This window comes from Centruroides sculpturatus, unplaced genomic scaffold, assembly GCF_000671375.1.
Source record: "Centruroides sculpturatus isolate CEXI.00-Female unplaced genomic scaffold, Cexi_2.0 scaffold125, whole genome shotgun sequence".
Classification (NCBI taxonomy): domain Eukaryota; kingdom Metazoa; phylum Arthropoda; class Arachnida; order Scorpiones; family Buthidae; genus Centruroides; species Centruroides sculpturatus.
The window spans coordinates 304770-323333 of record NW_019384337.1 but is presented as its reverse complement, the minus strand read 5'-3'; the positions used below and the strand labels follow the sequence as shown (position 1 = coordinate 323333).

General features: G+C 28.3%; 1 protein-coding gene across 11 annotated transcripts in view; it reads left to right on the top strand.

Moving 5' to 3' along the window:
• Positions 1-18564, top strand: part of LOC111632500 (tyrosine-protein phosphatase Lar-like) — a 395822-nt gene that overhangs the window by 312434 nt on the left and 64824 nt on the right. For 9 of the 11 annotated variants that reach the window (XM_023377009.1, XM_023376968.1, XM_023376960.1 and 6 more), the window contains 5 exons: positions 386-670; positions 1231-1530; positions 12771-13082; positions 14559-14756; positions 15023-15115. In XM_023377009.1, the coding sequence (XP_023232777.1) occupies positions 386-670; positions 1231-1530; positions 12771-13082; positions 14559-14756; positions 15023-15115 (1188 nt within the window). The remainder of the gene's footprint in view (positions 1-385; positions 671-1230; positions 1531-12770; positions 13083-14558; positions 14757-15022; positions 15116-18564) is intronic. The other 2 variants (XM_023376993.1, XM_023377001.1) reach the window with 1 other exon arrangement.

Here is an 18564-nt window from a genome sequence, read left to right as displayed (position 1 = left end):
ATGACAGTATTGTTAACAGGAAAAGTATATTGTACAGGGGCAAGATACTACTAAAATTGAGATAATTATGACAGTTGCAGCCCAGCATTGTGACAATGTCACGATAAATAATAGCTCATTTTTAAATTAATTTTTCTATAAGATTATTTGATGCATAATAATAATAATAATAATAATTTTTACATTAATATATAGATTCTATTTCAATATATGTTTATCGGTAATCACTATTAAATAAATTCAAATATGCAATGTTTTATTTTAAAAATAAAACCAATATTTCAACCGAAGAGAAATTTAATAAATATTTTAAAATATTAGTTTCATTTAACTAATATATTTTAATATATTAAATAAAAAATTACTATTATAATATATTTTATAGTTCCTAGTCAACCTGTTAATTTGAGAGCTACATCTACATCATCTACTACTGTGCACTTAACGTGGATGCGTCCATCTCATACTGGAGAAAGTATTACTGGATATGAACTATACTGGAATGATACATTTACTCAACAAGAATATCATTTAAGCATTCCTGATGTAGAAACATATACTCTTGGTGAACTTTATCCTGATACCGTATATTATGTTTGGATTGCAGCAAAATCTAGATTAGGAGAAGGAGCTGCAACTCCACCCATTCCTGTGAAAACAGAACAATACAGTAAGTTTAATAAATATTTAATAACTTTAATTACATACATTGGAAAAAATGCAAATTTCAAAAAATTTAGAAACAATTACGAAATCAAAAATATTGATATCAAGATTATTTCAATATAGGTTTTCATATATAAAAATCTATATTGAAATACTTATTAAACATCAAGATTCAAAGAAAACTGATTCAACGTACTGAAGTTTATGGTTGCCTGATATTGTTCCCGCATGTTGACCTGTAGCAAGATTTAATATTATTATTTCAATTAAATTATTTTAAATTGTATTTGTTATTGTATATTTTAACTTCAATTTATTTATACAAAATAAAAGATTATTCTTTATATTTCATAATTTAATTTTTATGAAAACATTATTAAGTATAATTATAAATGCATGTTTTTTTTATTTTATTTAAAGATTATTTTTGTTACTAATTGCACTAATTTCCTTAAATTAATAGAATATATATTATTTTATATATTAAATATTATTTTGCATGCTTTTTAATGCAATTTTAAGTTAAATTTTGATTGCACAACCCAATCCTTAATTCACCCACAGTGCCAAGTGCTCCTCCCCAGAATGTTATAGGTTCTACCATAGATTCCTCTACTTTGCGCATATCTTGGCAACCACCTCCACGTGATAAACAGAATGGGATTATAACTTATTACAAAATAAAATATCAAAAGGTTGGATCGAAAAAATTTGCTATTGAAGTCTCTCTCAATCCAGATGAGAGATTTTATGTTATAAATGATTTAGAAAAATGGACTGAATATCAGATATGGGTTTTGGCTGGAACTTCTAAAGGAGATGGTCCATTATCACCTCCTCTCATACTTCGAACAGATGAATATGGTAGGTATTTATGTTTTTTTTTTTTAGATCAGTGATTCTCAAAGTTATTGATCTGGGGACCTCTATGTCCTGTGTACTACTTATCCTGTAAATATCACCTTAGATAATGATAGGTTGTAGGCTAAAATATTTTGTTTATTTGGTAATCTGACATAAAAGAGGTAATGCATAAAAATGTTCTTTTATTTGGCTAAACAACGTAGAATTGTATTTTGAAAAAAATGACTAATTTAGTCAGCGGACAGTAGTCCATGGATTATACTTTGAGAACTACTGTTTTAGATTACAAGCTGCTATCTTCAAAAACAAATTATTTAATATCAAAATAAATTTTAAAATATATTTTTCATTTATAGTTATTTAACTTTTTGTGATCATTTTTATAAATTCAAACAGCTTTAATTTATAGGTTTAATATATTTTTAAGTGCAGTTTAATCTATAAAAGCAAAATGTAGCTATTTTTAATTACTTTGGAATCTTACTGGAAATGTTTTATTATTCAATTATAAAATATAAACAAAATTCTTTGACTTACAGTCTTACATTTCAAACTTAACAAAAATCTTTATTAACGAAAAGATTTAAAATTTTAATATTTTCAGAATAATTTTAATTTCGTCATCTATACTATAAACTTGTAATATGAGAATTTGATTTAAAATAAGAAATATATAATTATATGTTTTTTGTTTTGAATTAAATTTTTATGTTAATATTTTTATTAGAATGTTACATAAGAGGCTAGTAATAGAAAATAATAGATTTCTATTATATATTTATTATTTAATATGTGACAAACTGAATATTAAAAAAAATTTTTTTATTCAAATTATTCCTTTTATCAATACATATTATAAGGTATAATATAACCTATTTAAAACTATCTCTTTTATTGAAGTTTAAACTTTAAACATATAAAACAAATAAAAATTTAATATTCAAACTGTAAAATCCTTAAATTGTAATGCAAAAACATAAAAATTTCACCATTTTCAATTGTTCGTTTGTTTTGTTTTTTCTTTCTTTTTAAAAACATTCTCTTCTTCGTTCTTTTGTTTATCGGAAGTTAATTCATCAAAAATAAATTAGAAAAACTTAAGAGATTCTTTTCCATCTTGATCATCTCCAAAAGTAGAAACTTCAGAATTTAATTCTTGAGATTTTGAATTATCAATATCTTTTAAGCTATTAATTGTCCATCTTTTTATTTCCTCTACCATATCCTTTTTTATAAATTTTATTTTGAATCTTGGATCTAATAAAGATGACAAGCATAAAGACTTGTTTTCTACATATGCTGAAAATTTTTTTTTTATTGAATTTTCTAGTCCTTCTATTGTGTATTAATGCCATTAAAGGAACTACTGCTCTTTGCTTTTGATAAGAATAATTTCAGAGTCTCAATTGTGGGAATTATTGAAAATGAGGTGGTTTCTCGTTTGCTGGCTTCCACCGTAATTTCTTCGAATGGTTTTAAAAGTAGAACAATTTTTTCAACGTGAGACCACTGATATAGGCTCAAACGTAGGAATTTTATTATCTATAGCATATGTGACAGGTTTTTTGCTGTTCCAAGTTTCTTTGCAACATGTAGTATGTAGAATTCCAGCAAGTAGGAACATCTTGAATTAATTTGTTTCAGCAAATCTAACTTGTCTTGCAAATCTTCCAATTTGCTTACAGCTACAGCAAAATGATTAAAATGTGCGACAATATTTCTATTAACTGTGATTATAGTTTTCACATCTTGTCGAGAAAATATGCATTTGTTTAGTGTCAGCTGTGGTGTATGTATAAAGCAAGATAATGCCTCTAAGTTGCAATTCCTGATTCCAGCTACCATATTTGCTATGGAACTGTTCAAGTACTAAGAATATCTTATCACTTGTCAACTTGTACTGTTCAAGAACAATGTTTATCTGTTCACTGATTCATGTAGCTGTGTGGGAACCTTCAGAGGGAACAATTTGCAAAACAGCTCTTTCTTGCTGAAAATCATCCTTCAGCTACCTGTGGGCTGTTGCACTTAAAAAAGGAGAATTGTTTGTAGTTGCTATTTAAATATCAGCAGTTAAAGAAATACAGTGGAACCTCGGTATACGTCTGCTTTAGAATACGTCCAATTCGGAATACGTCCTGTTTGGACGAAACAAATTTTGCTCGGTATACGACTTTTGTTCGGTATACGACTTAATTCAATTATAAGCGCCATCTATGAACAAGTAGCACTATCGGTGTACTAGACCAGATTAGACGTTCGCGGTGCCGCGGTTTATAACTTTGTTATAAACCGTGGCACCGCGAACGTCTAATCTGGTCTAGTCTTTCTTCTGATTTTAATTTGTAAGTAACATTTAATTGTTTTTATTAATCATGAATTGCAAAAAGGCAACAGAAAAATAAAAAATGCCAATGGAACTGAAAAAAGAGATTGTTGAGAAATATGAAGGTGGCATGAGTGTTCGAGATTTAACTGTTGCATTCTGTATTTCAAGAACGACGATATCGACAATCGTGAAAAATAAAGACATTATTAAATTTGCTAATGTTGGGAAAGGAGTTAAATCAATTTCTAAACAGAGATCGAAGACATTAGATCGTGTTGAGAAATTGCTTTTGCTTTGGATAACTGAAAAACAGTGCGCTGGCGACAGCGTATCGGAAGAAATTATTTGCGAGAAAGCTAAATGGATATATGCTGATCTCATGAAAAATCAAGCAGGAACTAGCGAGGAAAGCGAGGTGTTTAAAGCCAGTCATTTTTTTTTTACATGAGAACGGATTAATCATTTTTACATTACTTCTAATGGGAAAGGTTGGTTTGGTATACGTCCTATTCGGTATAAGTCCAAACACCAGGAACGGATTAAGGTCGTATACCGAGGTTCCACTGTATATTTGCATCATTAATAGCTTTCTGAATTTTTGACTGAACTTTTTGAAATATATCAGGGATGATATTTTCAGATAAATATTTTCTGCTTGGAATATTGCAGTGGTTCCCAATTAGTGGTACGCGTACCCCAGGCAGCGGCGGCCTTATCCATTGCGAGGCTCTGGGCGGCAGATCTTTGCGAGGCCCTGGGCGGCAGAACTTTGCAAGGCCCTTTGCAAAGTATGTGAATTGAAATAGTAGGCACTTATTAATATTAATATATACTGTACTACAAATTAAATTTATTTTATTGTTATAACTAATAGCCAAGGATAAAATAAAAAGTTTTAAATATCAACTTTTTTCTACTTGGTTGTTGCGCGAGGCCCCTCCAAGAGCGAGGCCCCGGGCGATTGCCCTGCTCGCCACCCCCTAAGGCCGCCACTGCCCCCAGGGGTACGCGAAATTGCGTGAAGGGGTACATGCGGAAATCTAAAATCGGTCGATTTAAAATTTAAATGCATGAGATGAAGCAATAAAAAAAATAATGGATGGACCATCAAAAATTCAGCAATTTACAAAATGATGTCGAATGCACAAATTCGTTTATTTATAACTAAAAATAATCGCGAAATTTCATCAAAAAATGCATTTGTGACAATACCTAAATGAAATTCTTACGCAAGAAACAAAAATTGTACAATTAACACAATTTGTGTTAATTGTACAATTATCATTATCTTCTTGTCAGCAAAGCGGCAATAAAATATTTACTACCATTTTGCACAACATACTTCTGCGAGAGCGGATTTTCGACCGTGACAAACATGAAAACTAAATATCGTCACCGACTTGTACTCGAAGATGACTCGAGACTAAAGCTGATCAAAAAGCAACCAGATTTTGCAAAGTTGTGCAAAGAAAATCGTGCACATTTGTCCCATTAAAATTAAATAATCTTATGTTATTTTCATTATTATTAGAATTGTATTTTAAAGGTAATAAATGTAAAAAAAATTATTCTATTTATCACTAGCTGTCTATCCACAGCTTCGCCCGCATTATATCGAATTTTCTCGTAGGAGTAAGATATTTTCTCGCAGTAAAATGTAGTCTATGTCCATCTCCAGCATGTAAGCTATCTCTGTGCCAAATTTTATTAAAACCTGTTCAGTGGTTTAGATGTGAATAATTAACAGACAGACAGACAGAATTACCTTCGAATTTATAATAATAGTGTGGATTAATATGAATTTCTGCTATAAGGGGTACGCGAGTTTGAGCTCTTTCTTGAAGTGGTACGCAGGAAAAACTAGTTGGGAACCACTGGAATATTGTATTTAGGAACTGTTTTTTTTAGTAATATTTGAAAGCTTAAATCGGACACAACAGAGTATAGTTATATATCTACACTTACCATTTCTCCAATCAAATAATGAACTTCTTTGGATCATTGATCATTTATATCCCACAATTTTTTCTTCTCTATTAATTGAGTTAAAGTAACTTGTCTTTGGATATGAGTTTCTGTTGTTACTGATGAACACCCAGCTTCTTTGGTTTCAGAACTTTCTCTTTTCATCTTTCCAGTTTCTTTTAAAAAGTTTTCATGATGACATTTTTGAGATGATTTATCATGTTTGTGATGGTAAAAGTTTTATATTTTTTCCACCTCAATGTAGAAGCCTAGCATAAATTGCACTTGGAAAACTTTTCGTTTTTACCTTTCTTAAAAAATTTCCAAGCAATACTGGAAGGGTTTGAGGAGTTTGGATTTGGCTAATAATTAAAATTGAAAAGTTTTTCAAAATAATAATTTATTATAATTTATCATTCTAATTTAATACATGAATCTGAAAAAGAAAAAAAATAGCTGCATATTAAAAATTATTTTTATTAAGAATACATAATTTCAAGCGATAATAAACATAATATTATTTAACTATTAACGCTAATCAGCCGATTAATCAGTATGGGCTGATAATGCGTGGCCAATTAATTGGTAAGCGGTCATTTTGCTTATTGGTGCATCCTTACTAAAAACATAAACCCTTGACTTCTTAAATTATGCTTATTTATTAAATATATTTTATTGAATATCAGTTTCAAATATTTTAATATGTTCATTAAATTATATTCTATTTAAAAAAATCTATTTAATTTTATTGAATATTATAAAAAAATTATTTTAGAAGAATAAAAAGTATGGAAAAATAAACTTTTACTATACAATATTCAGTGTTATCTTTTCAAATATAAAAGTAGGCAAACTAGTAAATAGGAAAAATAGCAAACAGCTCTGTTCTTAAGTCAATATATAACTCATTTTAACATTTTTTAAATAATTTTAATTCAATTTTCAAGAGAATTTTAATAAAAATGGCTGACAGTTTTTTTTAAATTAAAAAAAAATGTGAAGAAACTAAATTGTCTTCTTTTTGCCATTTTCAGGCATCAGAAAACAATAACAATGTTTCTTCAAAAAATTTTTTTCATTTTTAAGAGAATTTACCTTAAAAAAAAATGGAAAAAGCTTATAAATTTCTTTCATTTTGTTAAAATATTACTTTTTTTAAAATAAAAATGTTTATTTTATTATCTTTTATTTTTGACTATTTAGATTATTTTTAGTGAATTAACAAAAATTATTGTATAATTCATTATAGAATTTGTTGCAAAATATTTATTGCAAATGTGGTTGAAAAATTCTAATGCATTTTACATTGCTTCAAAAATATATAATAAATAGTATAATAAATATAGTGATATAATTTTATTAGATAACTATATTAATTATTATACTATTTATATTATTGAATAAAATTTCTTTCTGCTTAGCCAGAAATGATAACCAAAAAAATACAAAAGAGAAAGAAAATGAAGATACTTTATTTTATACTTAAATACCTAATTCATGATAATAACTATTCTATTTTCATATGTGTATAACCTATGGCAGTAATCTGCAATGACATATATCTGCAGAAAATGTCTAGAACAAAAATAAAATCTTTACATAATCTGCCCCACCATATATCTCAAACATACGGGAGCAGTCACTGCTCCAGAGGCAAGTGTTCATGATTGAAATTTAAACTCATTTCATCCAATAACCTGCATCTTCTTTTAAATTGTCTTTCAAACAGATAACCCATGCATTATATGCATGAATATATAGTACCAGTGATTATAATGACAAAATATATAATATCTAAATATGATTCAGCTGTGATCAAAAATAATTCTTTCGTCTATAAAATTGCTTTTATTCTCAAAGTAGTTTTCATTTTAATTATAAAAAATGTATAATTCAATCAATAATTTATGTAGCACATTTTTTGTGTTTATATGTTGACATATACTTTGGGCCACACAAAGATAAATTGCTGCCCTAGTGTGATAAATTTTTTATCTGGAATATCTAACTACTTTTAGCAATTTATGCAAGATAATTGAAATTATATATTAATAATAATTATCCAATTTTATTTTTACGCATTATACATAAAGTACTGTACATTAAATACATACATGTATGTATATTTTATACATATTGTATAAAATGTTAAAAAAGGAAAAAAGTAGATGACTAAATTGTGCTGCCTTTTCAGACATGGAATCCTGGGGTAGTGCATCACTTTGCATTCCAGTTAGTACAGCCTTTATAATGTATATTATACTGGTAATAGTATATGATATACAAATATGTTTTATCAGGGATATAATCACAAGTGGTAACATCTTCTGCCCCCCACTGTCTGTCAGTCTCTACTGCTGGTCCAAGTTTAAAAGTAAACAGTGTTAAAAAAAGTTATAAGTAGTTGATCCTGAATGAAGCTACAATATGCAGCTCCTTGCATAATAATGTGATAATAGTGGTCTTGGGTTATTGCATTTTTACAGTAGCTCACATATGAGTGCTAATTGTATGCAAACCATCAGTGATGCAGGTGATTCACACTCCAAAATTTCTGGTTACATTCTTGCATTATATATATTGGAATGCATAACTATATGCCAATATATAGCTAGTTGTTTAACAGATTCAGAATATGTCTATAACATTCTTCACTAATTACATCTTTTGTTCATACTCTTAAGAATCTTAGTCAGATAATCAAGAAAACTTATGTAGTAGAAATACAATATTTCATTAATAAAGTTCATGTTGAAAATAATGAGCTTACTATAAAAGATATTTCAAATGCCAAATCCTCAGAGAAAAAATCGTCATTACACTATATATCAGTATTCTAAAAAGAATCTTGATGATAATGACCGTCTATATACTTTGTCTTCAGCTAAAATCAACTTAATATAATATACAGAACGAACTAAATAAACTTATTTGACATTTTTGTCATAAATGCAAAATCAAAATATATGAGTAATGGAGAAAACAATGGCTTACTTATAAGTAAACATGAATAAAAAAAGCACATTATTATCATTTATTTTTTAATTTCTAATGTTAATTTTTTATTTTCTCTCTTTCTTTTATGATAACAGCATGAAGACAAATTGCTTTTATTCTTCACTTGATGAAGTAAATTTTCTGAATAGCAGAACATTAAATTTTAATATTTGAAATCAGGAAGATAGCTAAAATAAAATAACATTTCTTCATTCTTTACAATTTTTGTTATTCTCAATTTAATTTAATCAAATATTATTTAATTAATATCTGCAGAAAAATTTTTTTAAGAAAAATAAGCAGCGTGTGCCTTGTAATATAACAATATAATACTTTTTACACATTTATTTATGATTTAATAACAATTCAGTATGTAAAATGGTGTATATAATAATAGGTTTTTTTTTTTTTTGTTCTCTCTTATGTATTTGAATAAGTTTTTAAATTATGAATTATATTAGGAACTAAAAAGACTTTCATGGATTAAAATCTATTATGAAATTTTTAAAAATTGATATTGAAGTAGATGGAGAACTTGTGTNCTAACCGTAACTTTCAGTGGATAGTTTAAAAATTCCAAAATGTTTTTAGCCTTTTCAAGGCCATCTTTAGTGTATAGAATTTTAAACTATCAACTGAAGATTAAGGTTAGTTTCTTTTTTGTGGATTTGAAAGAATCCATTGAATTAATCCATTGTTTCGATTGAATTAGCAGAAGTTACTTACCACTGACAGGGAAACTTGGTTGATCTTTTTATTGACTTTCTTTGCCAGAATGGAAATGATGTGTTGTAGCAATGGATTATTTTTGGGAGCAATAAGGTACATTTTCATCTCAGTGGAGCTGTGAATATCCATAACTGTTGCTGTTGGGCATGGAAAACCCTCAGATTCCACTGCACTTACCTAAACTTATAATCTGGAGTGGATTCACCACCACATTTATCTTTGGATCATTCTTCTCTGAAGAAGTTTAGCCCCAGTGGGCCTTTGATATGCTCTGTGATAGCTCAGAGATACTGAGATCAACACTTTTATTATACTCCATCTGCAACAAGCAACATCCACAATGCATTGAGTGAACTGTGGATTGTCACATGCACTTTCATGCAAGATAGACCACTTCCACATATCAGATGCTGTGTACAGCAGTTTCTGTGACAACATTTCACTGATTAGTTGTGTATTTCTATACCCTGGCCATCTCATTTTCCAGATTTTAATTAGTGTAGTATTTGGTTGTGGGACACACAAAAAGCATGGTTTGTTGAGAACATGTATATTTGGCAGCCTTGAAAGACAGCTTATGAGAAGCATCACAGAGGATCAGTTATGATTGCTATAATCACAATTAATCATTTCCTTCAGATTTTAGACCTTTAGAAATGGGAACCAAATTAGACAGGTTATCCCGAATTGCTAAGGTCTCTGTATTGCATGATTGTGTTATACAGATAAAATTTTTGTTACTTTCAGTGCCAAAATTGCCATAGTAGTGAGTTTTGCTGCAAAGTTTTTTTTTATAGAGACATCATCTACTTGTCTTGAAATATCACCATAACAAATTTGATTGATTTGAACTGCTATATATTTCTATAAACAGCATTAAATAGCTGTAATTTAATTATGATTTCCCAGTAAAATAACAAATAAATATTGGCAACATGAAATATAAAACTGCATCAATAGCTGAAGGTGAAGAAATAATCTTTTTACAAAGTTCCAATCAATCATAGATTACTGTCTTCTAGTATGGTCTTCAGCTGCTCTTTCTTTAACTTATAATGTTCCAAAGCTCTATCAAAAGTATCTTTTACTTAATAAAATATGTCATCTACCACATACTGATTCTGGCAACTTTGAAAGAGCAAGATTAGGGTTTTCAGATATTAAAAAGTAAAATAATATATTTTGACTAAATATACAAGAAATTTCTCATGTTTATATAGATTGTTGCACCATTTGAGTACATAACATCAATCTTTTTACTATAGAGCCAAATATTATATGAAAGATTTTGTGAGAACTTTTTATATCTTGACTTCTTAGTATACAAAGCTATTTGTAAAAACAAGATATCTCTTTATTTTTTAACCATCTTCACTTTTTAATGCATCACGTTTACATAAGTATGGTATTTTTTTCCCTTAAATATAATTTTAATCTTGTATAGGTAAATTTTTTATATTTATCATATTTGTACTTTTATTACTCAAAGCTCTCAACCATCTGTTTTTCAAGGATGTTGTCTATATGTTCACTGTGTTTGGCATTTGTCTGATTTTTTTTGCTTATAACTTCAATTACCAATCTTTTTCTTTTACAACTTTTTTTTAAGAATAAAACTTTTTTCAAGCAATGTTGGCAAGTGGAAATCATCAAAATTAATACAGGAATGGAAAATTCACAATAATCCAAACACAAGGCTGTCATACTCTCTAACATATTACAACGTACATGAAGAACCATCTGTATAACATGAAATGGTCTTTCCGTATTTAAATAAGTCACCAAAACTCACTCATTAAAAATATCCAAATACCGCTTATTATATTTATACATAGAATCTGTGTCTTTAAATTCAGCCAAATAATTATTGGCAAATCTCACCAGAATATCAGAAGTATCCACTACATGAAAAACAATATAAATATTGATATATTTTTATTTTTAATATTATAAATAAAAACACAAAATTAGCATATTCAGATGTCTTTCTTCAAATTTCTATAATTTTTGTCTTGCCTTGAATTCTTATTTAGCATGTTAAATAATGTAGATAGTCATGTAGTTAATGTAGTCAGGGCTTTTATATTATCATATACTATAAAATAATATATTTCATGTATATGAATGAAATCCAATTATATGTTGCAACACCATTCTTTATTCTGATGTACACTCAATATGAAAATATATAGGTGTAAAACTCTATAGTGGAAATCAAAATTCATAGAATTAAAATTATAAGTATTTTAAATTCATATAAAATTTTTAAAATTTAGAATGTAATATTAAATTATTTAAGTGAATTATTTGAATAAATATGAAGTAAATAAACAAAAGCTTGTTTCAGTTATAAATTCTTGTTGTCCATATTAAAATGAAATAAAACTTAATATCCAAGCCTGAAATGGTTGAACCCATATTTAGAAAATAATGAACATGTTAATAATTTCTCTCACTGTATAGACACAGAAAATTAAAATTCTTTTTCAAATTCATTTGATGATCATTTTCATCACAAGTACTCAATTATTTTTAAATGCTTTTATTTAACTTGCTTTGTATGTTTCCTCAAATTTCATCCACTTCTAATGAAAATAGGAAACTGAAACTTCGAGGACATATCTACGTCCTAAGTTTCAGTTTTAATAATTTTTTATTTATTTTTCTATTAATGATATTAATATGGTTTTTCTTTCATAATATACAAATATGCAACTATTTAAACATTCTATGTTTAAATACATACATAATAAAAAAATTCCAAAAGTAAGTCATAGAAAATTTTAGGTTATTTTTTTATGATTCAATGGAATAAAATGAACTACAAAAAACTTAATTGGAAATTTTTGTAGTTCACTTTCAATGACAATTTATGTAAAAATTAATAATATAATTTTGAAAAAGAACACATTTTGCTAAATTAAACACACACAAAAAATCAAAAATCTAGCAGTTTATAACCTTAATTTTTACTTTCTAAATAAAAAAATACTTTTGGTCATTTTTAAAAATTAAGGTTATAAACTGCTAGATTTTTGATTTTTTGTGTATTTAATTTGAAGATATTCAGTTAAAAGAGATAACAATTGAACATATATTGTGTTTTGCTTTTGTAGCTTACATGTTTAAAATTACTTGATATACAAATTATGAAATTTTCTTCACATTTAAGATTAAGGTTATTATTAATTGATTAATGAGAAATATTTAATTTTTTTAGTTCCCGGTGAACCCAAGCAAATTAAAGTCACACCAATTAATAGTACTGCAATTAGTGTACGTTGGAAACCTCCTGCCAATAGAGATCGTAATGGTTTAATTCGTGGATATCAGATTCATGTACAAGAAATGAATAAAGAAGGCGATTTGATAAATGAACCAATAAGATACGATGTGGCCGAAGAAGATGCAGAAGAATATAATGTAACAAACTTACAACCTGATACTGAATATTCAGTACAAGTTGCAGCTGTTACAAGAAAAGGAGATGGGACACGTAGCAGAGCGAAAACAGTGAAAACATTAGGGGGTGGTAAGTATTAGGTTGAATAATTTTAATTGCATTATAAAATTTTAAATTACAGTTCATAAACTAATATATGAAAAAATTAGGTATTACAGATTTAATTGGCTATTAGCTATTGAAAATTAATGTTTTTTAATTTTTGACATTTTTACACACAATTTTAATATTATATTAAGAATATTTATGTTGTAAACATGTTGTAAATTTTATTAGGTTTTAAAATTATTCTATACTAGCAGACTCCGCCACGTGTTGTTGTGGCTCCAAGTGTATCTATTATAAATGTATAACACTTTCCCCGTGGAGGGGAATTTTTCGAAAAATCCATTCTTAGTGTATGTTCTCTTGACGTACCCTATTAAAATGCAATCAAAAATGCAAAAACTGCATCTAAAATAATATAAACAGAAGCAGAGTTCTTTACGGTAAGCCTTATTCCTGTCCATCTCCCCCCAGTGGGGGGAATTTCAACATGTATATTATATAAAAACGTGTGTATTCGAATGCAGCGTTGTGTCAAAATTTCAAAGGAATTGGTAGGAAGAAACGAACATTACATTTTTATTTATATAGATAGATAGAAGATGATCTGCTTTAGTTCATCCTCACAGAAAAGCAAGCTTAGGTTATCATACTAGTAGCGCCATCTGTTGGACATAAAAGCCTTAACCCTAGATCAGGGGTCGGCAGTTTGTCAAGTGAGAAGAGCCAAATTGTCATGAAAACAGGATAACAAAAGTACCAGAGAGCCTCATATTAATTTAAATGTGCAAAATACGACACACGACAGAGGCGCCTCTAGTGGCCGTTTTCGGCATAACGTTACACGAATGGACGGACACGCGTTCAATGGGTTATATATATATAGATATGCTTCAAATGCTACCACTCTTATGCGACTCATATTGATCAACGCGAGTGTGGTCATGTGCGGACGGAGAACAAGTCGAAGTTTGTTCGGCAGCTCTATCTCATAAACTCATAAGTTATAAGGCTGCGGTGAAATGAGGTGAGATGAAATTGGAGTTTATTTCCGAAGAGCCGCAAACGTCTATGCAAGGAGCCGCTAATTCCGACCCCTGCCCTAGATGATACCTTTTAATTTATATGAATGTTTAACAGAATAATATACAGCCTATGTCTACCCTGAAGTTCCATTCTAAATATTGGTGAAAGAATTTTTGAAATTGAATGAGTAGTTTCGGAGATTACCCCTACATACAAAGTTACAAACATTACCTCTTTATAATATTAGTATAGATAAAATTCTCAATATAATAAGACTTCTTAATAATAATGTGAATAATGATTAATAGGTAATATGATTATAATAACAATACTTGAAAACGAACCTTATACTTGAATGAGAACAGAAAATAATATAATTTTTTAAATAATAATTATTTTGAAATTAGATATAATTAAAAGTTCAATTTGTTTCATTAAAATTAATTTCTGTACTTAATTTTTTTTCTTATTTAGTACCAACTAAACCCGATTTTAGCATTCAGTTAATGCAGGAAGAACCTCATCTTCAAGTTCAGATTCAGTGGACACGCCCTATTCATATCTATGGTCAATTGCTGAGCTACAGATTAAGTTATGGACGAACTGATGGTATTCATATGGAAGAATTGGAAATAAATCCATTGGATCATACAACAATTGTTCAGAATTTAGGTAAGTCAAATAAATAAATAGCATTTTGTGTCAAAAACTAGTGTAATAGATTCACTCAAGAAATCAAAAAGCAAAAATGAAATCGAACAACTTTTTTTCTTCTTTCTGAATATGATTTTAAAATTTAATATCATTTATTCATTAGATTTTTATTATGTTTATAATAAATAATTTATAAACAGAATATATAAATTAATTAAATATATTTACAAATTTCAAATTGCTATATTATATAACTCTGCATGTATAAATATAATTCCTTTTAGATCGTGGTGCTCGTTATGTCTTTCGTCTTGCAGGAAGAAATGCTTTAGGATGGGGACAAGAATCAGTTGCATATCTTGATACACCAGAAGGAGGTAAAAATTATAAAATATTATAATGAAAAGTAGTAGTAAAAGGCTGTACTGTAATAAGTTAAATCATAACATTTATTGATTTAATAAATATAATTATCTTGATAATATCATTGCTATTTAATTATTTAAATTAAAATATTTACCATAATTTTTGCCTGTTATCTTCAGTGACATAATTTACAAAACAATTTTTTGTTTGTAAAAAAAAGTTTATCAAAATGTAATTTGTGCAAGTTCATGTTGTCATTTATTTACACAGTCACTACCAGAATACTGGTATAATGTAGTAATATGTACACCTAGACACCAATAACCAGCAAAAATGGATATATTTTAAACAAAACAAACATTTTCTTCTGTTTTAAATTATCATCTTCAGGTTAGAAAAAACTTAAATAGAATTGAATGAATATTATAAAAATATAATACAACTATAAATTTAAAAATTGAAATCATTGTGAATGTGTGCATAAGCAACTTTAGTGGATTGATGGACAAATCAATTACAAAATATAAGAAATTAATATATTGGTGCCATGATTAGATGCTTGAACATGAGTATTAAAGAACATCAGTACACAATTCAAAAGGGCCTTTCACCATTGCGCTGGTTAGTTTCACAGCTGATAACTATATTTAGGTTGAATTTGATAATGTATGTTTCTTACACCATTCTGATGACCTTGCCTGTGTCAAATATCTTGAATGGATTGAAATATCAACAGTTAATTATTAGGAGATGGCTCTATTTTGGCTGAGTGACAGGCATTATATGAGCACGTGTAACTCTTCTTATGGTAGTAATATCTTATATATTTTAATTATTTTATTATTAAAAAGTATTCTCAAATCTAGGAAAGAAATTAACCAATGTATTTTAAAACAGTGCAATGACTGTTTTATTCAGAACTAGCTGATAAGCCCAGTGTTGCTTGGGCAAAAAGTAATGATAGAGAAGATTTAGATTATTACATTACAGCTAATCTTACCCATTTTCACAGAATGCATGAATTAGGTCCCCCTATTTACAGACTAATTAGAAAATTTTTAGATGTGTCTAAAAATAGATGAAAATAGATGGGTCTAAAAATATGTTCGATTTCCTGCAAAAACGCAAAAAACCACATCTGCGCCTGTAAATCTTGCATGTAGCTTTCTCTTAACACTTCCATTGTTGAAGCCTTAATCCTGTCCCTCTCCCCGCAGGGGGATTTTGAAAAATCCCTTCTTAGTGTGTGTTCTTGTGACGTACCCTAACTGTGTACCAAATTTCAACTTTCAACTCCTAACCTTTTATGCTCTGTGCTTATTATTATCATCAACCCGTCTTGATTATATATATATATAGATTACAAAATGCAGTCATTTCCTGATTTGCATCCTCCCAACCAATTTGTAATGGTTGAGAGGATATTAAAAAACTAGTACAATAAAAAAATACTTTGAGTCCAAGTACTCATTAATGGATGATATAACAATTTAAATGTTGATTTATAATACTATAATAAACAATAAATACACACTATATGATAATAACTAAGTTTGTTTGTTTAACTCAAATTTATGCTATTAGCATATAAATACTGAAAGTATTTCTGAAGTGCTTCTTCATCCAGGAATCTGAAGTGCTTCTTCATCCATTCTAATCTCAAATTTATAATAGAGGGAATTAATAATAAATTACAAAAATAAAAACAAATTAATTCCTGTAAATTCCAGACAGCATAGCCATAGTTCATATAAATAGCACAGAAGCTGGAACCTTTATATAAGAACAAATTTTCACTTATCATACAACTTCCAGCACAAAAGGTATTCAAAGACAAATATTTTTAGCCTCTTCAGATGAAAGAATAAGATAGAATGCCGTAAGCATGATGTTCAAATATTATTGGTTTTGGTTAGTTTAAATATTTTTGAATGTAAGGAAGCTCAGTAGAACTATAATTCTAAAATTTCAAACATTCAGCCAATAATAAATTCTAGTTATTTTCTAGATGTTCTTAAAGTTAGATAATATAAATATAACAAAGTATATTCAGATATTAAAAATTACACCATATTAGGATTCCTTATATAAACTCAGCATAACCTGCCGAGATTGTGGGAAATTTAACTTATCCTTATTATTATTGCAGCCTCTGATACATTCTTGTTTGTAGATTTTTGATGTTTTCAGTTGTTTTAACTTTCACTGTGTCAAATATATTTCTTAAAAGTCTACCTTCAGATCAACATGGTATTATTTCAGGTTGTGATGCAAATTGAGCTAGAGAAGTCACATGTTTCTTATTTTTGATATCATAGGTGTGTTCTTTAATCCTAAATGCCAACAATTTATAGGTAAATTTAGAACCCACATACATCAGTTATATATTAAATCTTTGTTAGCAGTACTATATTCTGAGCACTCTTTATATATTTACTTTCTTTCATGATGGCTAATAGCTTAAAGACTGGCACCAGGTATAAGCAACTTTGCATTTTAAGTTTGTAGCTATTTTTGAAAAGAGTTTATGGAGCGTAGGCTCATAGTATAAGAAAATATAATCTCGCTTAGATTCCTTATGAAATTAAAATTAATTCCACAGAAGATTTCATTACTCCATCAGTAAAATTTTTAATTCTTTTGAATATGGTTATCTTCCTAGTGTTTTTGTGAATCTTTCAAGTAGCAAAATATATATTAAAATTAAATTGCCCCTTTATGAGAACCTTTTGCATCCATCACTAGAATAAGACATTCAATTTTTCCATATCAACAGCATAGATGAGTATTGTTGAATTTATATTTTTCTTTCAAGAAAGCTTTTTATGTTGTTAACAACATTTCATCTAGTAGCCATTATAGTGCCTGAAGCAGAACTCAGAAGGAGTTGGAAAACATTTGCAATAGTTTTTGTTTTTTATTATTCCACACTGGTTATTCGTTGTGTGTACATTGTTTACTATTTCCCAGTGCAGTGCATCATAATTTATTGTCATATCAAGAAGACTTGCTTAGTTGAGATGTCAGGATTAAGCACTATTAATAATAATTGATCATTTAAGTTAAAACATTTTAAGCTAAGTTTAAAATGTATTTTAAACAAAGATTGGCTTAAAGATGTTTACTAGAGAATCAGTGAATAAATAAATAATACTATATTCCATTCACAAGTAGAAGCAAAAGAATTCATTCTCACTTTTAATCTTTCATGTCCTCACAATAGAGATACAACAAGATACCCCATATACTTTATCATTTTGTTAAGACTTCTAGATCATTAGAATGATTTTAGAGCCTTTTTTTCATGTTGTAGAAAAATTGTTGTCAATTGCATGCAGTAGGGGAGTGATCACATATGACTGTTGGTCAACCCTAGTAGTGATAAGAGGGACACTAATATCTCAGCAATAGGTAGCACATCTGTGGCTACTTGTATTCCCTCTCATGGCAAAGCTTCCAA